The 18,877-nt window shown below is 39.9% G+C and overlaps 1 protein-coding gene across 1 annotated transcript in view; it reads left to right on the forward strand.

Annotated features, from left to right (window-relative positions):
* The window catches only part of LOC130904439 (inactive all-trans-retinol 13,14-reductase-like), a 29,156-nt gene that overhangs the window by 3,559 nt on the left and 6,720 nt on the right, over positions 1 to 18,877 (forward strand). The window contains exons 3-8 of the mRNA XM_057817184.1: positions 104 to 242; positions 6,633 to 6,735; positions 6,832 to 7,027; positions 7,128 to 7,325; positions 16,464 to 16,583; positions 16,661 to 16,799. Of these exons, the coding sequence (XP_057673167.1) occupies positions 104 to 242; positions 6,633 to 6,735; positions 6,832 to 7,027; positions 7,128 to 7,325; positions 16,464 to 16,583; positions 16,661 to 16,799 (895 nt within the window). The remainder of the gene's footprint in view (positions 1 to 103; positions 243 to 6,632; positions 6,736 to 6,831; positions 7,028 to 7,127; positions 7,326 to 16,463; positions 16,584 to 16,660; positions 16,800 to 18,877) is intronic.

The raw sequence follows: 18,877 nt of genomic DNA on the forward strand, positions 1-18,877 counted from the left end.
ATAAAATGCTATATTGCTATGCTATGCTTTACCTATCACCAGCTTGATTTCAGGTATGCATTGTTGTGACAATGTGTTTGAAAATATTAATGGTTTCCACTAGGCATTCATTATCTTGGCCAGCTTCATGAGAACAGCCTGCTTAAGGTTGCTCTGGACCAAATCACAGAGGGCCAGCTGCAATTTACTCGTCTTGAGCAACATTTTGATACATTGTTCGTGGGCCAGCCTGGAAAACACAGGTATGGTCTTGATTTATTTTAATCAGAGGTGGGTAGTAACGCGTTACAATTACTTAAGTAAGTACCTTTTAGAGAAAAATGTGTATGTAACTACTGTAGTTTAAACACGCTATCTTTTTTACTTTTACTTGAGTAGATTTGTGAGGAAGAAACGCTTTCTTACTCCACTCCATTGGGCTGCACTACACTGTAAAATATGATAAGCTGACTTTACTTAAAAAAAAAAAAAAAAAGGCAAACTTGCTGCCTTAGAAAATGTAATTATGTTACTTACATTAATCAGATGCAATTTACTTAATTATTTCAAGATTTAGGGACTCAAATTAACCTTAATAAGTGGATTATAGTAATTTACAGTGGTATGAAAAAGTATCTGCACCTTTTGGAACTTCTTTCATTTCTGCATAAAATCATGATAAAATGTGATCGGATCTTTCTCAAAATCACACAGATGAAAAAACAGTGTCTGCTTTAACTAAAACCACTCAAACATTTATAGGTTTTCATATTTTAATGGGGATAATATGCAAACAATGACAGAAGGGGGAAAGATAAGTAAGTGAACCATCACATTTAATATTTTGTTTTGTTCTTCTAAAACCATTCTGAAGTTGATTTACTTCTGTGTTTTGGATCATTGTCTTGTTGCAGCATCCATCCTCTGTGTAGCTTCAACTGTCTGACAGACGGCCCCAGGTTTTCCTGCAAAACATCCTGATAAACTTTTGAAGTCATTCTTCCATTAATGATCGCAAGTTGTCCAGGCCCTGAGGAAGCAAAACAGCCCCAAATCATGATGCTCCCTCCACAATGCTTCATAGTGGGGATGAGGTGTTGATGTTGATGAGCTTTTTCATTTTTCATCCACACGTGACGTTGTGCGTCACTCCAAACAATTAAACTTTGGTTTCATCAGTCCACATAATATTTTGCCAAAATTTCTGTGGAGTGTCCAAGTGCCTCGTTGCGAACGAGCAAAAATGTTTTTTTTTTTAGACAATAACAGCTTTCTCCATGGAGTCCTCCCATGAACACCATTCTTGGCCATAGTTTTACACATAGTTGATGTGTGCACAGAGATGTTGGACTGTGCCAGTGATTTATGTAAGTCTTTAGCAGACACTTTAGGGTTCATTTTTACCTCTCTGAGTATTCTGCGCTGAACTTTTGGCGTCATCTTTCGTGAACGGCCACTTCTTGGGAGAGAAGCAACAGTGCCAAACTCTCTCCATTTGCAGACAAGTTCTCTGACTGTCGATTGATGAACATCTAGACTTTTAGAGATGGTTTTGTATCCTTTCCCAGCCCTATGCAAATCAACAATTCTTGATAGCAGGTCTTCAGACAGCTCTTTTGACCGAGCCATGATGCACATCAGACAATGCTTCTCACCAAGACATTTGTTACCAGGTGTGTGTTTTATAGAGGGCAGGGCAGCTTTAAACCACTCATCACTGATTGGGGACACACCTGACTTAAAATGTTCGGTAAAAAATGGTTTCGACTGCTCTTTAAGTCTCCTTCGGCAGAGGGTTCACTTACTTATTTTTCCCCCTTCTGTCATTGTTTGCATGCTATCCTCATTAAAATATGAAAAACTATATATGTTTGGTTGATTTTAGTTAAAGCAGACACTGTATTTTCATCTGTGTGATTTTGTCAAAGATCAGATGACATTTGATGGTGATTTATGCAGAAATGTGTGAAATTCCAAAAGGTTCATATACATTTTCATAACACTGTATTAAGGATTTAATGTAGGTTTTCGGGCTGTGGAACAAATTAATGGAATTTTAATGTATTCTTATGGAAAAATCCTGCTTGACATACGACCATTTTGACTTACAAACAAGGTCCTGGAACGAATTAACTTAAGTTTGCAGTACTCAAAATAACTTGAATGAATTAGATTACAATAACTTACTCTTTGTGCCCTTCCATTACTCAAGTGATACCTTAGTTAGCTTAAGTTAGCTCATTCATCACATGCAGGTGAACATCATTTTTTTTTTACTTGAATTAATTCTAGAATATAAATAGCAGATGATAATTTAAGTAATAACATATTTTCGAACAGTAATGACCCTACCCCCAAATAAATGGAGAACTCTCAATTAATTAATTCAGAGGAATTAAAATATTTCATGCTCAACAATCAACAATGCTCAACAGCGCATTTAAGACACAAGAGACAACGGCTTTTGACACGCTGATGAATGTTTTGTAAGTGTTTTGTTTTAAATGATCAATCAGTAGTATAACCTTTTATAATATAACCAGAGTTCTCTTCAACACCTTCACATCGATTTGATAAGTAATTTTGAAGCGAGCGACGAGGATAAGAATGAAACTAGCTTTTTTGTTTTTATCACTTGATGTTCTTGTGCCCTATACACCGCACAACCCTACGAAACAACACACTTTATTGAACAGAACACACATGAGATAACAACAGCAATCACTATTCTCAGTCGTGGTTGCCACAACTACCCATCATCCATTGCAGTGGAATAGATAAATAAAAGTCGCGTCAATATTTTACTCTGTCACAAAGTGTCATGTTGCCATATACAACAAGGCAACGTAACAGTTTATAAAATGTAAATTATTTACTAACCAAATCGATGTAAAGTAAGTCAAGGTGCTGAAGGTTTATGGCACGATTCACCGTGGACATGTGCGTGAATGTTTTGGTGTCAGAGAAGTGTGAAATAGACTAGGCAGATCTGCGCATGTCTGAAAGAATGCCCAAAGAACACTGGGTACAAAACATTATTTTTTTCTAATTTGACTTATCTGAGATACATCAAGTTAGGCATGTTTTCCAGCCCCAAATTACTACTTACGTTCTGAAAATTTGTATTCACAACAGGTTGATAAAAATTGCGTTTGGTTTACTTATCATGTTTAATTAAGTTGTATACTAGCATTCACAGTGTAGAGTCCTTACATTTTTCCTTTTACATTTCACTTTATTTTTTGCCCACAGTGGCTCTACCAGTTTCACCACTGAAAGGTCGCAACATTAATCACATGACTATTATACTAATCAGATGTTACAAATACAGTCACATGAGCACACACAAGCGTCCAGTCACGCCGGTTCAATCACATAAAAGAAACACTTAGTAATTGTTCATTTTTGATCGATTTTAGCGACGCTGGTGGACAAAAGCGGTAGTGTTTTGCCCTAAGGAAGACTGCGTTTCCCATGAGGACAAGAGAACACCTGCAAAGTGTCATAAAATCATCAATCAATCAATCAATCAATCAATCAATCAATCAATCAATCAATCAATCACTCAAAGTCAATATTTCAGTCGCCTGCAGATGTGTGAAGGATGTATAGTAATAAGGTAATGAATCCAGTTGTGGCTAAACAATAGCATATGACGGTTAGCAACTGTGTGGCTTAGTGTGGTTACCCCACTCCCACCCGAACTCGTTAGCGCTGGCTGGTTGGCGTCACACCAGCAAGTGAAAGCCGGGTTTTTGTTTCCTTTTCAGACAAAACTTTTTGTCCTTTTGCTGCTCTGCCAAAGCGTTCGCATCAACTTCCGTCTTTATAATGAATGGGGAGTCAGCATATTTGTATTTTTTTCATGTGGCAGGGTTCCTGCCACCCTTCTCAAAGTTAATTAGTGCCGGTAAAAGCGATACAGACCCCCTTAAGATATAAAAGAGATGTGATTCAACCAGTTGTCAGACTACATATCACAAATGTTATTAAAATGTTTTATAAAGATTGAAAAACTACCTAGTGTTGCTTTAAAGGGCCGTAATAAAACTATTTGACATAGAGCACTGCTGTCGACATTGCTCGAAAGCGCAGCTTTCAAACTCTTTCCTTGTTTTCATTTTACATTGAAGGAATCTGACCTTTTAGCCAGACTGCCGGAATCACGCCAGCCGAACCGCCGGACCCGCACTGGTGCAGCTCCAACAACCCGGGCCGGCGAGACTATGACATCCCGGCCAAAAATTCAAACTCCGCGCGTTCACCTTAGTCTTAACCACTTGTAATGACTCCATTTTGAAAGCTGGTAAAAGGCTTCGAAGCACAAGTTGACAATTTATTCTGGGTCGACAGCAATCATACAGCACAGAGGGACCCAGCTGAGGATTCAGGGTCACCATACCACAAGTGAACAAAAGATTCCCGAGAAAAGTGACAATGACTAGTTAAACATTCGGTCTTTTTTAAGGCTGTCGCAGGGTGGGCTGTGGGCAGGAAGAAGGGTGTGTTTGGGCATTGTTTTAGGATTATCTTCTATTATATTTTGTACTGTTTTCTTCGTGCGTCACAATTGCTGAGTCACCGTTACTTAGGCAACCGGAGTGGGAGATTTTGCTCGCCACAGCGTCCAAGTGGCACTTGGCAGTCGTGTTATCAGTTGGATATCGGGCGTTCTCCGGTGCTCCTTGTGTTGGGACAGGGCGTTCCGCCATTTTTCTGGATTGTCTAGGAGAACTGATTGCGAGGGTTGGTGGTGCTGAGGTGGGCTAGTCAGCGTCAATCTTGCTCAGTCAGTTGCATGAAGCACACATTGCGCTTCCATGATAAGATATTATTCTTGTTTTCCTTGAACTATGATATAAGTGCTATTTATTTTATACATGGGCTTGCTAGAGTAATACAAACAGTCGAACGGTAAATATAAGAAAAGATACTATTCCCAGATTGATTATATTAAGTGTGTTAGAATAATGCAAACAATAGGCGGTGCCTACGAGAAAAGCTATCTAATCTCCTTCAACACCGATAGACCTGAGAAAACGGAAGGTATGATCATTTTAATTGTAGTGGAAATCTGTTTTCTCCACTAGAAGGCACTCACGCTCTTTGGACAGATGATGTTTCATTTCTGTAAATTAATTTAGTCGGTAATCGGGGATTTTTTGTATACTTTTTTTTTTTTTTTTTTAGTATAGTCATGTAATAGGTTATAGCAGGGGTCATGAATTAAAAATCCTCTGGGTCCGAAATTAAAAAATTACAACAATCTCGGGTCCGGAAATATTTTTAATGCTTCTTTTTTTTCCCAAAAAATACAAATGTATCTACGTGGCCATGCTGATAATTACAACATTTAAAAATGTAAATAATATATAAAAGGTGCATAAAACTAAAAAAGTGCTTTAATTGAATCATTAAATAGCAACGTAAGAGCATGTTCAAGACTTTTTTTTTTTTTTTTAATTGTGGATGCTGACATGGGGACTTGCTTTATTTTTTGACAGACCTCTTCTTTTTGCTTTCCATGAAGCAAAGTTTCAGCAACTGCACCCATACAATCTTTGACAATCGGTGCGTCACTGAAAGACTTTTTGTTTTGACCCAATATCCACGCTATTCTGAGGGAGCATTCATTTGCACGTTGCTGTGCTGTGAATGAATGAACAATGAGCCTTGAGGTGCGATCATATTGAGCCCTTAATTCCTCTATTTTTCTGAGAACGGATGGCAGAGTTCATAGGGGAAGTTTGCAAAAAAGCTGCGTGCTTCGTCTCATAGTGCCTTTTCAAATTGCTGCTCTTTACAAGCACTACCGTCTCTAAACAGATGAGCCATAGCGGTCTTGTGCTGCCGCCAGGTAAAATGGACAAAAATGTGTTGGTCCACTCCTCCTTAAACACTCTTTTTTCTGCATCAATCTTGCGTAGTTTTGAGCACGCCATTTGCCGTACCTTTTTCGCCTCTTCCTCCGACTTAATTCGGCTCAGTATTTGACTGTCACTCCGGGGAGTCTGGAAAGCGAGTGTGAGATATGCTGTTCTAAAAATAACTTTCAAATGCTTCACTCCCATTGGCTGGCTCACGCGCGTCAACGCTAAGGTTTTTGTTTGTTGCCCATCTCCGCCCTGCAAACCCGCAGACAAGAATGATTTTTGTTGTTGCAACGTGTATTAGTCATGACAGCTTGAGATGTTGCCCATCTCCGCTCTGCAAACCCGCAGACAAAAATGATTTTTGTTGTTGCAATGTGTATTAGTCGTGACAGCTTGAGATCCGGTCCAGATGGCTTGGGGGTCTGGAACCGGACCGAGGTCCGCGGTTCCGTGACCTCTGGGTTATATTATAATAATGACAGTTCACATAGGTGATGTTGTGCTGTGACAAAAAAATATATACCGTTGTTTAAAAAAAAAAAAAGCAGACATTGTAAGCAGTCACTTATTACTTGAATATTGTTTTCACCAAATATTTTTACACTTGATTTAATAAACCTTTTGTTTTACTTTCTGTAGTATTATGAAGTAATGCTGGTCTTACCTCAGTAAAATTTTTAGCTACTTTACCCACCTCTGATTTCAATATTTTCTTTCTTTGTGTGTGTTTGTGGCTTTTAATGACCACTCATTCAACTCCTTTTATCGTTTCTGTCTTAGGGAGTATCGTTTGCATGCAGGGAAGACTGAAATGGCAGCTAGCCTGAAGAAACAGTTCCCAGGGGAGGAGCACGCTATTGATGAGTTCTTTAGGTTAATGAAGGTAGCGTAACAATACTCAAACGAATAATGCTTACGTTTCATTCAAAATGTGACCAGACGTATAGTCATTTAAACATATGCGTTTGTTCTCTTGCAGTTAGCATCAAAACGGACTCCACTTGTTGCCACTTTGAAGATTATTCCTTATTGGCTGGTCAACTTCCTGGTTCGGACTGGTCTATTAGATTTGATATCTAGCGTGTTCCGCCTAGCAACCACAAACCACTCTGAATTAATGTCACGTCTCACAGAAAATAAAGACCTCAAGGCCTTATCTGCCTACCTTTTCTATGGTACTGACATTCGCATTGTTTAAAACACAGGCACTATTACTAGTAATATATCAAACACACACATTGTACAACTTTTTTACGGTTTTTACTTTTCTTGAAGGTGTGCCTCCTAATCAGTCCAGCTTTCTCATCAATGCACTCCTCCTTCACCACTACAAACGCGGCGCATACTATCCTCGAGGAGGTGCGAGTGAATTTGCCTTTCACATCATCCCTGTCATTCAGAAGACAGGGGGTACTGTCTTGGTCAGGGCGCCAGTGCAGCGGATACTACTAAACCAGCAAGGGAAAGCTCGCGGTAAGAAACATTTTTCCTGAATGTATGCTTTTTGTGTCCTTTAAAACACGTTTCGAACTCAAGTCCAGGGGTGAGATCTGACCAGCCACATGATTTAGGTGGCCCATTTTTGCAAAATTGTGTGTCGATTCAGTGTTTCCTGCTAAAAACTAACATTGCAAATTTAATAACAGTTATCATCAGTGTCTTGATGATAGCTCGTGAGAGAGGTCTGAAACTTTTTTTTTTTCCACAATACGATCAATTGACTTTGTGCAAACTCCACCTCTTAAACAGCCATTGACCAATCATGCGTCGTAAGGCGCTTTCACGTTAGACCAAGAGGACCAGCTAGGTTGGAGAGCTACCTTGGAACAATACTTGCACCTTGCAACAACACTTGCAAATGACTTGTTGAAAAGGTTCAGCATTCACACTGCGCCAACCGAACTTTCCGAGTAGCGTCACGCAGGCGAAATGCACACTCACTGATTGGAAAAATAGAAGAGGAAATACCTCCCTCCTGGGAAGAGAGGGAGCGTGCAGCCATAGACTTCATAAGTATAACTGATAGGTCACTTCCGTCACAAACTGCGTCACGCCTTCCCGAAGGGGGCCGTCCTACACTCCGCTTCATTTATTAGCAGTCGGTCACATGCAGCGATGTAACGCCGGATTTAGGTTGAAAAAGTACGAAAGCTGTACTGCATACAAACAGAAAGGATTGTCTCAGGAGTGATTTGTTCGAGGCTTCAAGGTAATTATTATATTTTTCGTACCATGCATGCATTTTGAAACGTCGTGAAAAAAAATCAATGGGAGGAATAAGCCGCTACAGCAATGGGATTATACTTCGCAATATTTACTTAAAATAACTGCTAACTGCCCGATTTTTTGCTTTTAACCAAGAATCGAGACTGTTTTACGTCCATATCTATAAAGAATTTACGGATTTAAGCATTTATTCACAAGAATTTTCAACGGAAAAAGCTCTTTGTTTACATATGTCGGGCGCTAATTTCCTTACTGACTAGCCTCATAGTTGGCAATATTTACGTAAAACAAATGCTACCTGCACGTTTTTTTTTTTTGCTTTTAACCAAGAATCGAGACTGTTTTACATCCATATCAATTAAGAATTCAGGGATTTAAGCATTTATTCGCAAGGATTTTCAACGGAAAAAGCTCTGTGTTGACATATGGTGGGCGCTAATTTCCTTACTGACTAGAGTAATAGTTTGCAAAATTTACTCAAAATAAATGGTACCTACACATTTTTTTGCTTTTAACCAAGAATCAAGACTGTTTTAATGCCATATTTATGAAGAATTCAGGGATTTAAGCATTTATTTACAATAATTTTCAAAGGAAAAAGCTCTTTGTCTGTGTTTCAACTCAGTCAGCTTTGACGGAGAAAGGCCCCCTATGAATCGGCCGCGCACCACGTGTCCCGTCAATACATTATGAAGTCTATGGTCCAGCATTGCTGCTACGCAGCACCTAATGTAGCATAAATTAGGTCGCCACTCATCCAGCTGCGGGGTCGCTCCCTCCCAACTCTATGCAGAGCAAACTGGAGTATATAAAAAATGCATAGGGAAAAATCAAACCACGAAAGGTGTACCTGCCTATTCACACAGGCATAATCGCTCTCACTTTCGTGACTTTTTGGACAGTCAAATTGTCGCCATTTACAGGAGAGTGAGACTCACGAAACGGCCGCCCCGAGAGTCTCTGCCTGTCCCAGCCAGTGTCACTCTCACACAAGCCATTCAGTAACAGCATGCAAAACGCAACCGCCACATTGGAACCCGATTCTGTGTATCAAATGCAACTGCTTGGCGCAGCACAAAAAAATTTGGCCATGATTGTTGATTTTGAATAGCGTGTGCGCTGTATTTCCGCTTCCAAAGATACCCTGCGCGTAGCATCCCAGCCTGGAGCATCATAGCACCACGCTGTGACACTGCACATAAAGTATTAAAAGCGCACCTTGCTCCAGTTGCATTCACAAGTGAAGCAGGGTGCGCTTAAAGCGGACAGAGACCCACGATTTTTTAGCAGACCAAAGTTCGTTTGTTTGGTCTGAACTAGAGTTCGGGGACGTGTTCACATTTACAAACTGAGGCGGACTGTCTGGGGAAAAAGAACTCTGGTCCGTGTAAAACTGACCAAATAGTGCTGGTGTGAAAGCGCTCCTAGAAACTGTTGAGCATGAGCCGACAAACTCTCGAATGCCCCGTTGCCTAATTGATTGATTTGATGGTTCTGAGATCGCCAACTGCCATAAAACTTTAAAGGAGAAGACAAATATGTTCAACAAGCTGCAAAAGCATCCAAAATGGTGAAGTGATGTGCCTATGGCATACCTACATCAGACTTTTAGCTAGAATTGTGAACCTCAAAGACCTGTTAGTCGCCTTTAGAAAGTCCACCTCCACTCCACTTATTATCCTAAATAAGTGGAGTGGAGGTGGACTTTTCCCAGCTGCTGGCTGTGCAAACCTGGTGAAAAGTTACAGGATTTTTTTTTACCTCTGTAATTGTAAACGAAGGCTACCGTACCAAATATTGACACACAGGGTGTTCAAATACTTATTTTCCTCTCTGAATGTTCACAATGTGTGACACTTTCTCATTGTATGTATGCTTGTTTATAAATATATGGTAACATTTGTTTTCTTATCTTGGCAAGAGAGCGTATGCAACGTTGCTTTAACCTTTACAGTGCCTACGACAGGATAAAAAAAAAGTCTCAAATAGCATTATTATGTGAATTAGAATCATATTTTGAGAGAATTCGACTAAATACAACAATTTGGCAAAGCGCAGGTGACGAGAAATTAGTCTTTTAATCTGCCGGTTAGCCACGTCATAGGGCTCTAGCGTCCCCAACAGGTGGATGACGTCAGCGGGAGAATGGGCTCATCAGTTTTACTATTCAGCCCATGGAGGGGGAATTATTCAGAACAGGGAAAACGCGATGAGGAGAGAGCCGCAAAATGTCATTGTTTCAGTCTCTCTACTCCAATATTTTTATAGGATATTCTTTTTATCGAAGTATTTTCCCCAATTGCTAAATAAATGATATGGTCATGACAAATAACAGTCTTGTGCTAAATGGAATATGAAATATCAAAAATGCATTTATTCAGTACGACATGGGAAAATTACTCCATAACAGGGGTCGCGTTAACCGGATATTTTCCGTCGTTGACCGGTTTTTTAAAACGGTGACAGAAAAAGCTGAAGTCCATCTGTCATTTTGACAGGTTGCAATTCACACCTCAGACCACAGGGTGGCGAGTGAGCATATTAATTAGCTATTGTCTCTCTTGATGCATGACGTCGTTGGCCTTACTCGGAAAAATGTCAAGGCAACTGAGTGTCCGAAGTTTCTTCAAAAAGCCCCAAAACGACGATGGTGTTGATAAAAGAGGTGAAAAAAGAGGGACTGGTGCAGTGGAGGATGAAGGATGACAATGAATCAAGTGAATCACCGGTTCACTCCTCACTGCGGCAGGCAGTTGAAAACACCGCCAATTATTAAGAAGGGCAGAATTGGTAACACAGTGAAAGCGGCATAAAGCCAAAAAAGCGGACCAGACTAGCCAGAGCAGAAATTATTTCAAGGAAAATATGGAGGGTGCCACCACTGTGTGTACTCTTTTTGCTAAGTTGAGCTCGCATACCACGGTAGCACGTCTGCTATGAACGAACACTTAACGCGCTGTCACCCAGGTGTATTTCGGAAGACAACAGGAAACAACAAGCTAGCGGATTGTAAGTCCATACAACTTTCTAACGATTTTTTTTAAAAATTGAAGTTGCCTTTATGTGCGTCGTATCAACGTGCATTTTTATTTAGTAATCATAATACATTAAAAAAATATATATACATATATATATACATATATATATACATAATGGAATTATATAATATTTTATTATTATTAAATGTATTAGGATCATGGAAGGTCCCACTTGGGGGGGAAAAAATATATATATATCCTGTATATACATAATATAATAAAAATATATATGGAAACACAGCACTGGCCCGCTTACTGTAATCCATGACTGCACTAATGTTAGTTACTTTATATTGTGCATCAAGATATAGTAATTTTTAAAAATTTAAGTGACTGGTAAAAAGACCCGAAGAGGAGAGCGAGATGGACTGCTGTAATTCGACAAGAAATCTGGGCACCAAACGATCACCACAGACTATGTAGTAGTCATTTTATATCTGGTAAGATGCATTTAATATATATTTAGAAGATTTTGGGCTGACAACCACAATTAAGATCATTGTGTGACGTTGCTGATTGGGGTCTATATAGTTGCCTCTTTTTCTTTGGGGGTGGAGTTGTTGTTTTGTTGGCGTTGTTGGCGGTAAGCAGAGTAAAAAGAGGGAGAAAAATACCACGACTTCCGTGTCTAATTTTTCGCCGCCAAGCAAGCGTTACAATATTAATTAAAAATGAATGAAAACTAAATACTATTGAATATGTCATCATTATCATTTTAAAAATTTAAGTGACGGGTAAAAATAGATTATGACCGGATTTTTATGACCCTGTCAGTCAAAATGACAGACAACGAAAAAGTCTAGCGCAACCTCTGCTCCATAATGGTCAAAACTGTCCACTCCTTTACCTCCCAAACTATATTTTATGCCACCGGAGTTAGTCCTGCTTTTGTCATTTCCCTGCCCCGGCTTCGGAGAGCGTAAACAAACCAGGAGGCGTTACAGCTAGCCGACATGCTATCCCGACCCGAGTGATGTTTCAAAGTCTATTCTCGGCTTTCGAAGCGAAAAAACACTAGAAACTACCTAGGATCATGTCACGCAGCAGCGAGGTTGTCGATTGTCTTCGCCGACTGGCAACCCGCTCGGCGGCAAGCAAGGAGCTGGTTTGCTGGGGAAGCAACTGGAAAATGACCACCGGACAGACCAGCGACGTCAGAGGAGCGCGTAGCTGCGACGTGGTCAACACGAATATGGTGTAAATTAATGCTTAAAAACACGGCGAAGACGTAAATGTCGAGGAGAACTTTTCTCTCTCTTGTTCATGTCCATCAATGATCAACCGTAAGTAAATATTCCTTTATTTAAAGAAAGTTTGTAGTGTTTACTTTGTAATCGCTGTATTCACGGCCATTTTTAAGACAAAGTTGCAATTTCTCATGGGGTATAAAATTTCACAGACAGGCACACACGGGGGGGTGCGACAAGCCGCCGGTCGTCGGCCAAGTGGCATTCTCTGTGGACAAGGAGCATGTCAGCCACAAAATGCAAGCCACCTCCGTATTAAAATGTGTGCCAATTTCACAGTGTTTGACATAATACAAAACACGATGTTTGCTCACTTCCTCAAGTCCAATGGTCCCGCAGTTGTTACACACTTGTTATGGCGGATCTCGGGGTGAACGGGAACTGGAAACCCAAAAAGGCTCACAAGCCTCTCCCTGGTTTAGTTACAAAAGCCTGCAGCGGTTTGGCCAGCATGATGCGAGAAAATAAACAAATTAATCGTAAAATAAGCTTAATCCGTAGTCCATCTGCGCTATAAAGCAATGCTGTATTATGAGATGCTGACCTGCGTGACGTCACATTCACATTCGTCCGAAACCCAAGACTGGAGGCGGAAATCACTCATTTTTATGGCGCGGGATTCAAAAATTGAATATATAAAACATCCGCTTCCACACTCATCCGAGCGGTACGTTTCATTCAGGAGCATAAAACACCGCCTGAAATATGAAATAAACATGCTTTTTAGTGTCATACGCACTCTAAAGGTCTGTGCTGAGTGATCATCACACACTAAATGTAACTCGTAACATTAGCATAGCATTCACATTCGCGTTAGCATTAGACTAATGCTAACGGTGGGCGCCCTCTTAAAGTCTTCAGCCGTTTTGGCTGGCCGATCCAGCCCGCTCGGTCATATTCACGTGCGGGCCGAAAAGGCGCTGTCCTCGGCTTGGCCACGAGTAGCCTCCCGCTCGGACGTCGGCCGGTTTGTCCACCGAGAATAGGCTATTCTCGGCGTTCATTCCCTGCGATGAGCACTGCCGTGGCCGCAGCAGAACGACGCTCTTTCCTCCGTCTCCGGAGCAGGGAAATGACAAAAGTCGGACTAACTCCGGTGGCATAAAATACTGTTCGGGAGAGGAAGAAGTTGCCAGTTTTGACCATTATGCGGGTAATTTTGCCCTGTCGGACTGAATTAAAGCATTTTACATTTTTCATATTCCATTTAGTACAAGACTGTTATTTGTCATGACCATACCATTTATTTAGCAATGGCGTACCGCACGCTACACGTCACTTCCGCTCATTAATATTCATGACATTAGCTAATGTTGCTAAGGGGGGACAAACGGGAGCTTGTCCCAAATAGGAAACTAATGGAAATAGTGTACAAAGGAGATGTTTACTGAGCTAAGCCTACCAATTCTGTCCGAAAATGATGTCCCTGGTGTCAAATTCACTGGTAAAGATGTGGAAGAGCATACAAATGTTCAGTTAAAGAGATGGCTTGAGTGTCGACGGCTGAAAAAGAGCCAAGCCGACCTAAGCATAGCATTAGCTTTTTTATCGACACCTTTTTCTTACGCCACTGACAATGACATTCTCCTGTTTCAACAATCTATCCTTTACATCCATATACCCTGTCTATCATATATTATATCCTCCTATGGTTGTCTTACGTCTCTGACCGTTCTTTTGGGCAACTTACATTGCTATTTTTGTGTAGCGATTGCAAATGCTACTCGGTGACAGCCAACGAACACTTTAGATTTTTTCATTAATAACATATTAATTATATAATTTATTTACACTTCCCCTTACTAATGTTTTTTTTACAACAGAAAAGGTAAGAGTGGCAGTCAGACACCATTTTAATTCTTCTCAGGTTATTCATTATCAGGCAGAAGCAGCACGGCAAAATGACACGCTAAAAAAATAAGTTAAATATCAAACTGGCTTACCTCTTTGTCCTCTGAAGGACCATGCCAACTCAACCAAATGTTTACTGCATATGAAATGTGAATGGCTTTACCTTGATGTCATTAAACGTCCACGCAAGTTGATCCATTCTTAACATTTTTTCCTCCGAGTTTATGGTTTCGGGAAACGTATGAAGAAAACATCATTCATATGTCATAATGTCTAGAGTCGTTTCTGCAAGTTCCATATCAGCAGTGCTTGATTGGCATATTCGTTTTTGAAAGATTACCGGAGGAAAGTAGCAGAAATATAATGGTTTCTATGCGAGGGCGGGTCTATAATGTCCCACTTCCGCTTTAGTTCCGCTTTACGATGCGACGTCACGCATTCGTGCGGTGCGCTATTGGGGAAAAATACTTAGATAAGAATATCCTCTAAAAATATTGGAGTAGAGAGATTGAAACATTCATGACATTTTGCTCCGCAGTGTCGTATTTTCCTCATTCTGAATCTTCCCCCTCAATGGGCTGAATTTCTACACCGGATGAAATTGTGACCCTTCCGACGTCATCGTCCAGTTGGGGACGCTAGAGCTTTATAATGACAGGAAGGTCTAAACGGCAGATTAAAAGACTACTTTCTCGTCATCTGCGCTTTGCCAAGTTGTTGTATATAGTGGAATCGTCTCAAATTATCATTTTAATTCACATGATAATGCTATTTAAGATTGTTTTTATGCTGTCACAGGCACTTTAAATTCTCTGACAACTTTTCTTTTTACATACAATTCGTGGAATCCAGGTAGGTATAATTAATTGAAAATAATGTACTGTTTTACTGCTAAGTGTGTATTATCACCATGTTGGCATTGTCCTTGTAGATGCTAAAATGTGTGCTCCTCTGTAAATGTTCACTTGAAATGGTTAGGAAACTTTATTCATTTCAGACTAAAATTTTTTTAATTTTACAGACAAAAACATTTAGAGTAAACGTTGATTAAAACTAGACGAAGACAAACACATTTTGAAATCCCTAAAAGATGACTGAGACTAATAAGTATTAATGTCCAAAAGACTAAGGCAAAAATTAAAAGGGCTGCCAAAATCAACACTCCACAGGACCCTATTTTTGTAGGGTGACTAAAGACAAAGTATAATTTTAGACTATATTTTGGGCTGTTTGCCCCCAATTTATTTGCATCATTCCATTTCTTTCAACTGCTAGCCCGCTATCTAATGGGAGGAGAAAGAGGTTTGCTCAGTGGAAGGTTGACAGTTCAAATGTGACCTAATTTATATTATATTAGTATATTACCTAATTTAAACATTTGCGTATGAAGAATCAAAGTATAACAGACTTGCAAGGAGTGTGGACTGCACAGATGAAAAAATATATATATATATAAAATTTTGTTTTTTTTTTTAATGCGTCGTTAATGCGTCATTTCACGCCATGAAAATAGTATGTGATGCAAGAATCTGGCAATAAAATGAAAATGTAGACATTAAAACAAAAAAAAAAGAAAACGGAAATTATATGAGATTCATTTTCCAATGTGAAAATTAACAGCAAAAGGCAAAATATTTGTTGTAAATTTCAAATTTTAAGAAATTTGAACAGCAATTCAGTTACAGTATTAGCTTCCTAGCTTGGCTATATCGGTTTTGAATTTGAAAAAATTTTTTTGCTTTATTACTAAATTCCAAAGGGTTCTGTGAATGCATATGTGAAACTTGGTTAGGTACCTTTACCAGAGTTAAGAACCATCATCTTAAGGTAAAATTATGCCAGAGGCTAACTAGCGAGCTGTCTTGCCTCACTGACACATAGAAGCAAGAACATTGATCAAACTTGATATCAAAAAATGTAGTTACTGTTATTGAATATTGTATCTTACTACTACTTACTACTCTTACAACACTATTCACTTCTGACTAGAACCCACAAAATCAATGGCTCCCATTGAATCTCGTACCTGAAAAGAACCCATTGCAACTATGAAATACATGTTTCACATCATTCACATAACAATACATGAATTGACACATTTCACATTTTGCACATTTGACCAAAATGTCATAGCTTTGGTCCAAAAAGTCAGCATGAAAGCATTTCTCCAGAAATGGCATTTTCTATGCGCTATTCATATTTTTGTTTGTTTGTTTTACAATTTTCATGTAATTAATCATTTGTAACAGGAGTGACAGTGCTGAAAGGACAAGAGGAGATTGAGATTCATGCTCCTGTTGTCATTTCCAATGCTGGAATCTTCAATACTTTCCAAAAGTTTTTGCCACAGCACATACAAGAAAGATCAGGTGATGCATTACTTGATATGACTCTGTCAACCACTATTTGTGGTTGGTTATTAAAATTTGCTGCTGTTTCTGAGTAGAGATCCAGTCATTATTGAGTATGGTGCGCCATGGCATGGGTTCCTTCTTGGTCTTTGTTGGTCTGGATGGAACCAAAGAAGAGCTGGGAATCGTTTCGACCAACTTCTGGATGTATAAAGATAATGACTTGGATGCACTGTAAGTTTAATATTTCTGTATTGATTTCCACCCGCTCCTGAGAGTCCTGTTATTTTAATCAATAAGTAGGGTTATCAACTTATTAAAATTGTTCAGAGTAAGACTACGCACTGACACAGATATATACAGTTGAGGCCAGACGTTTACATGTACTGTGCAAAAACACACATTTCATTTTGTGTCTCACTGCCTGAAGTTAAATCAGACTGAACTTCTCCTTTTTCAGTTCAGTCAGGATTACCGCAATCATAGACTTAATAATGATATTGACGGGACACGGGACACTGGGCGCGGGGCCGATTAATAGGGGGCCTGCATTGTTGGCGTGGCCCTCAAAGCTAAGCTGACCAAGTGGAATCACAAACAAAGAGCTTTTTTCTTTGAAAGTTCTTGTGAATAAAGGCTTAAATCCCTGAATTCTCTATAAATATGGACGTGAAACAGTCTCGATTTGTAGTGAAAAGCAAAAAAAAAACATGCAGTTAGCATTTATTTGAGTAAATACTGTATGTCGAAGTACAATGCAAGTCTGTCAGTCAATGTGATGGCTGCTATATGTAAACAGAGCTATTCCCGTGAAAAAATCTTATGAATAAATGCTTAAATCCCTGAATTCTTTGTAGATATGGATGTAAAACAGTCTCCATTCTTGGTTATAAGCAAAAAAAAAACAACAACAAAAAAACGCACAGTTAGCATTTATTTTACGCAAATATGTCGAAGTACGAAGCTAGTCTGCCAGTCAGTGTGGCGGCCGCCATAAGTAAACAGAGCATTGTGAATAAATGCTTAAATCCCTGAATTCTTTTTTAGATACAGTGGGGCAAATAAGTATTTAGTCAACCACTAATTGTGCAAGTTCTCCCACTTGAAAATGTTAGAGAGGCCTGTAATTGTCAACATGGGTAAACCTCAACCTTGAGAGACAGAATGTGGAAAAAAAAAAAAAAAACAGAAATCACATTGTTTGATTTATAAATAATTTATTTGCAAATCATGGTGGAAAATAAGTATTTGGTCAATACCAACAGTTCATCTCAATACTTTGTTATGTACCCTTTGTTGGCAATAACGGAGGCCAACGTTTTCTGTAACTCTTCACAAGCTTTTCACACACTGTTGCTGGTATTCTGCCCCATTCCTCCATGCAGATCTCCCCTAGAGCAGTGATGTTTTGGGGCTGTCGTTGGGCAACACGGGCTTTCAACTCCCTCCACATATTTTCTATGGGGTTGAGATCTGGAGACTGGCTTGGCCACTCCAGGACCTTCAAATGCTTCTTACAAAGCCACTCCTTTGTTGCCCTGGCTGTGTGTTTGGGATCATTGTCATGCTGAAAGACCCAGCCACGTCTCATCTTCAATGCCCTTGCTGATGGAAGGAGATTTTCACTCAAAATCTCTCGATACATGGCCCCATTCATTCTTTCCTTTACACAGATCAGTCGTCCTGGTCCCTTTGCAGAAAAACAGCCCCAAAGCATGATGTTTCCACCCCCATGCTTCACAGTGGGTATGGTGTTCCTCGGATGCAATTAAGTATTCATTCTCCTCCAAACACGAGAACCTGTGTTTGTACCAAAATGTTATATTTTGGTTGCATCTGACCATAACACATTCTCCCAGTCCTCTTCTGGATCATCCACATGCTCTCTAGCGAACTGAATAACGGGCCTGGACATGTACTGGCTTCAACAGGGGGACACGTCTGACAGTGCAGGATTTGAGTCCCTGGCAGCGCATTGTGTTACTGATAGAAGCCTTTGTCACTGTGGTCCCAGCTCTCTGTAGGTCATTCACGAGGTCCCCCCGTGTGGTTCTGGGATTTTTGCTCACCGTTCTTGTTATCATTTTGACGCCACGGGGTGAGATCTTGCATGGAGCCCCAGATTGAGGGAGGTTATCAGTGGTCTTGTATGTCTTCTATTTTCTAATAATTGCGCCCACAGTTGATTTCTTTACACCAAGTGTTTTACCTATTGCAGATTCAGTCTTCCCAGCCTGGTGCAGGTCTACAATTTTGTGTCTGGTGTCCTTCGACAGCTCTTTGGTCTTGGCCATAGTGGAGTTTGGAGTGTG

Source organism: Corythoichthys intestinalis, chromosome 16, assembly GCF_030265065.1.
Source record: "Corythoichthys intestinalis isolate RoL2023-P3 chromosome 16, ASM3026506v1, whole genome shotgun sequence".
In the NCBI taxonomy this organism is placed as follows: domain Eukaryota; kingdom Metazoa; phylum Chordata; class Actinopteri; order Syngnathiformes; family Syngnathidae; genus Corythoichthys; species Corythoichthys intestinalis.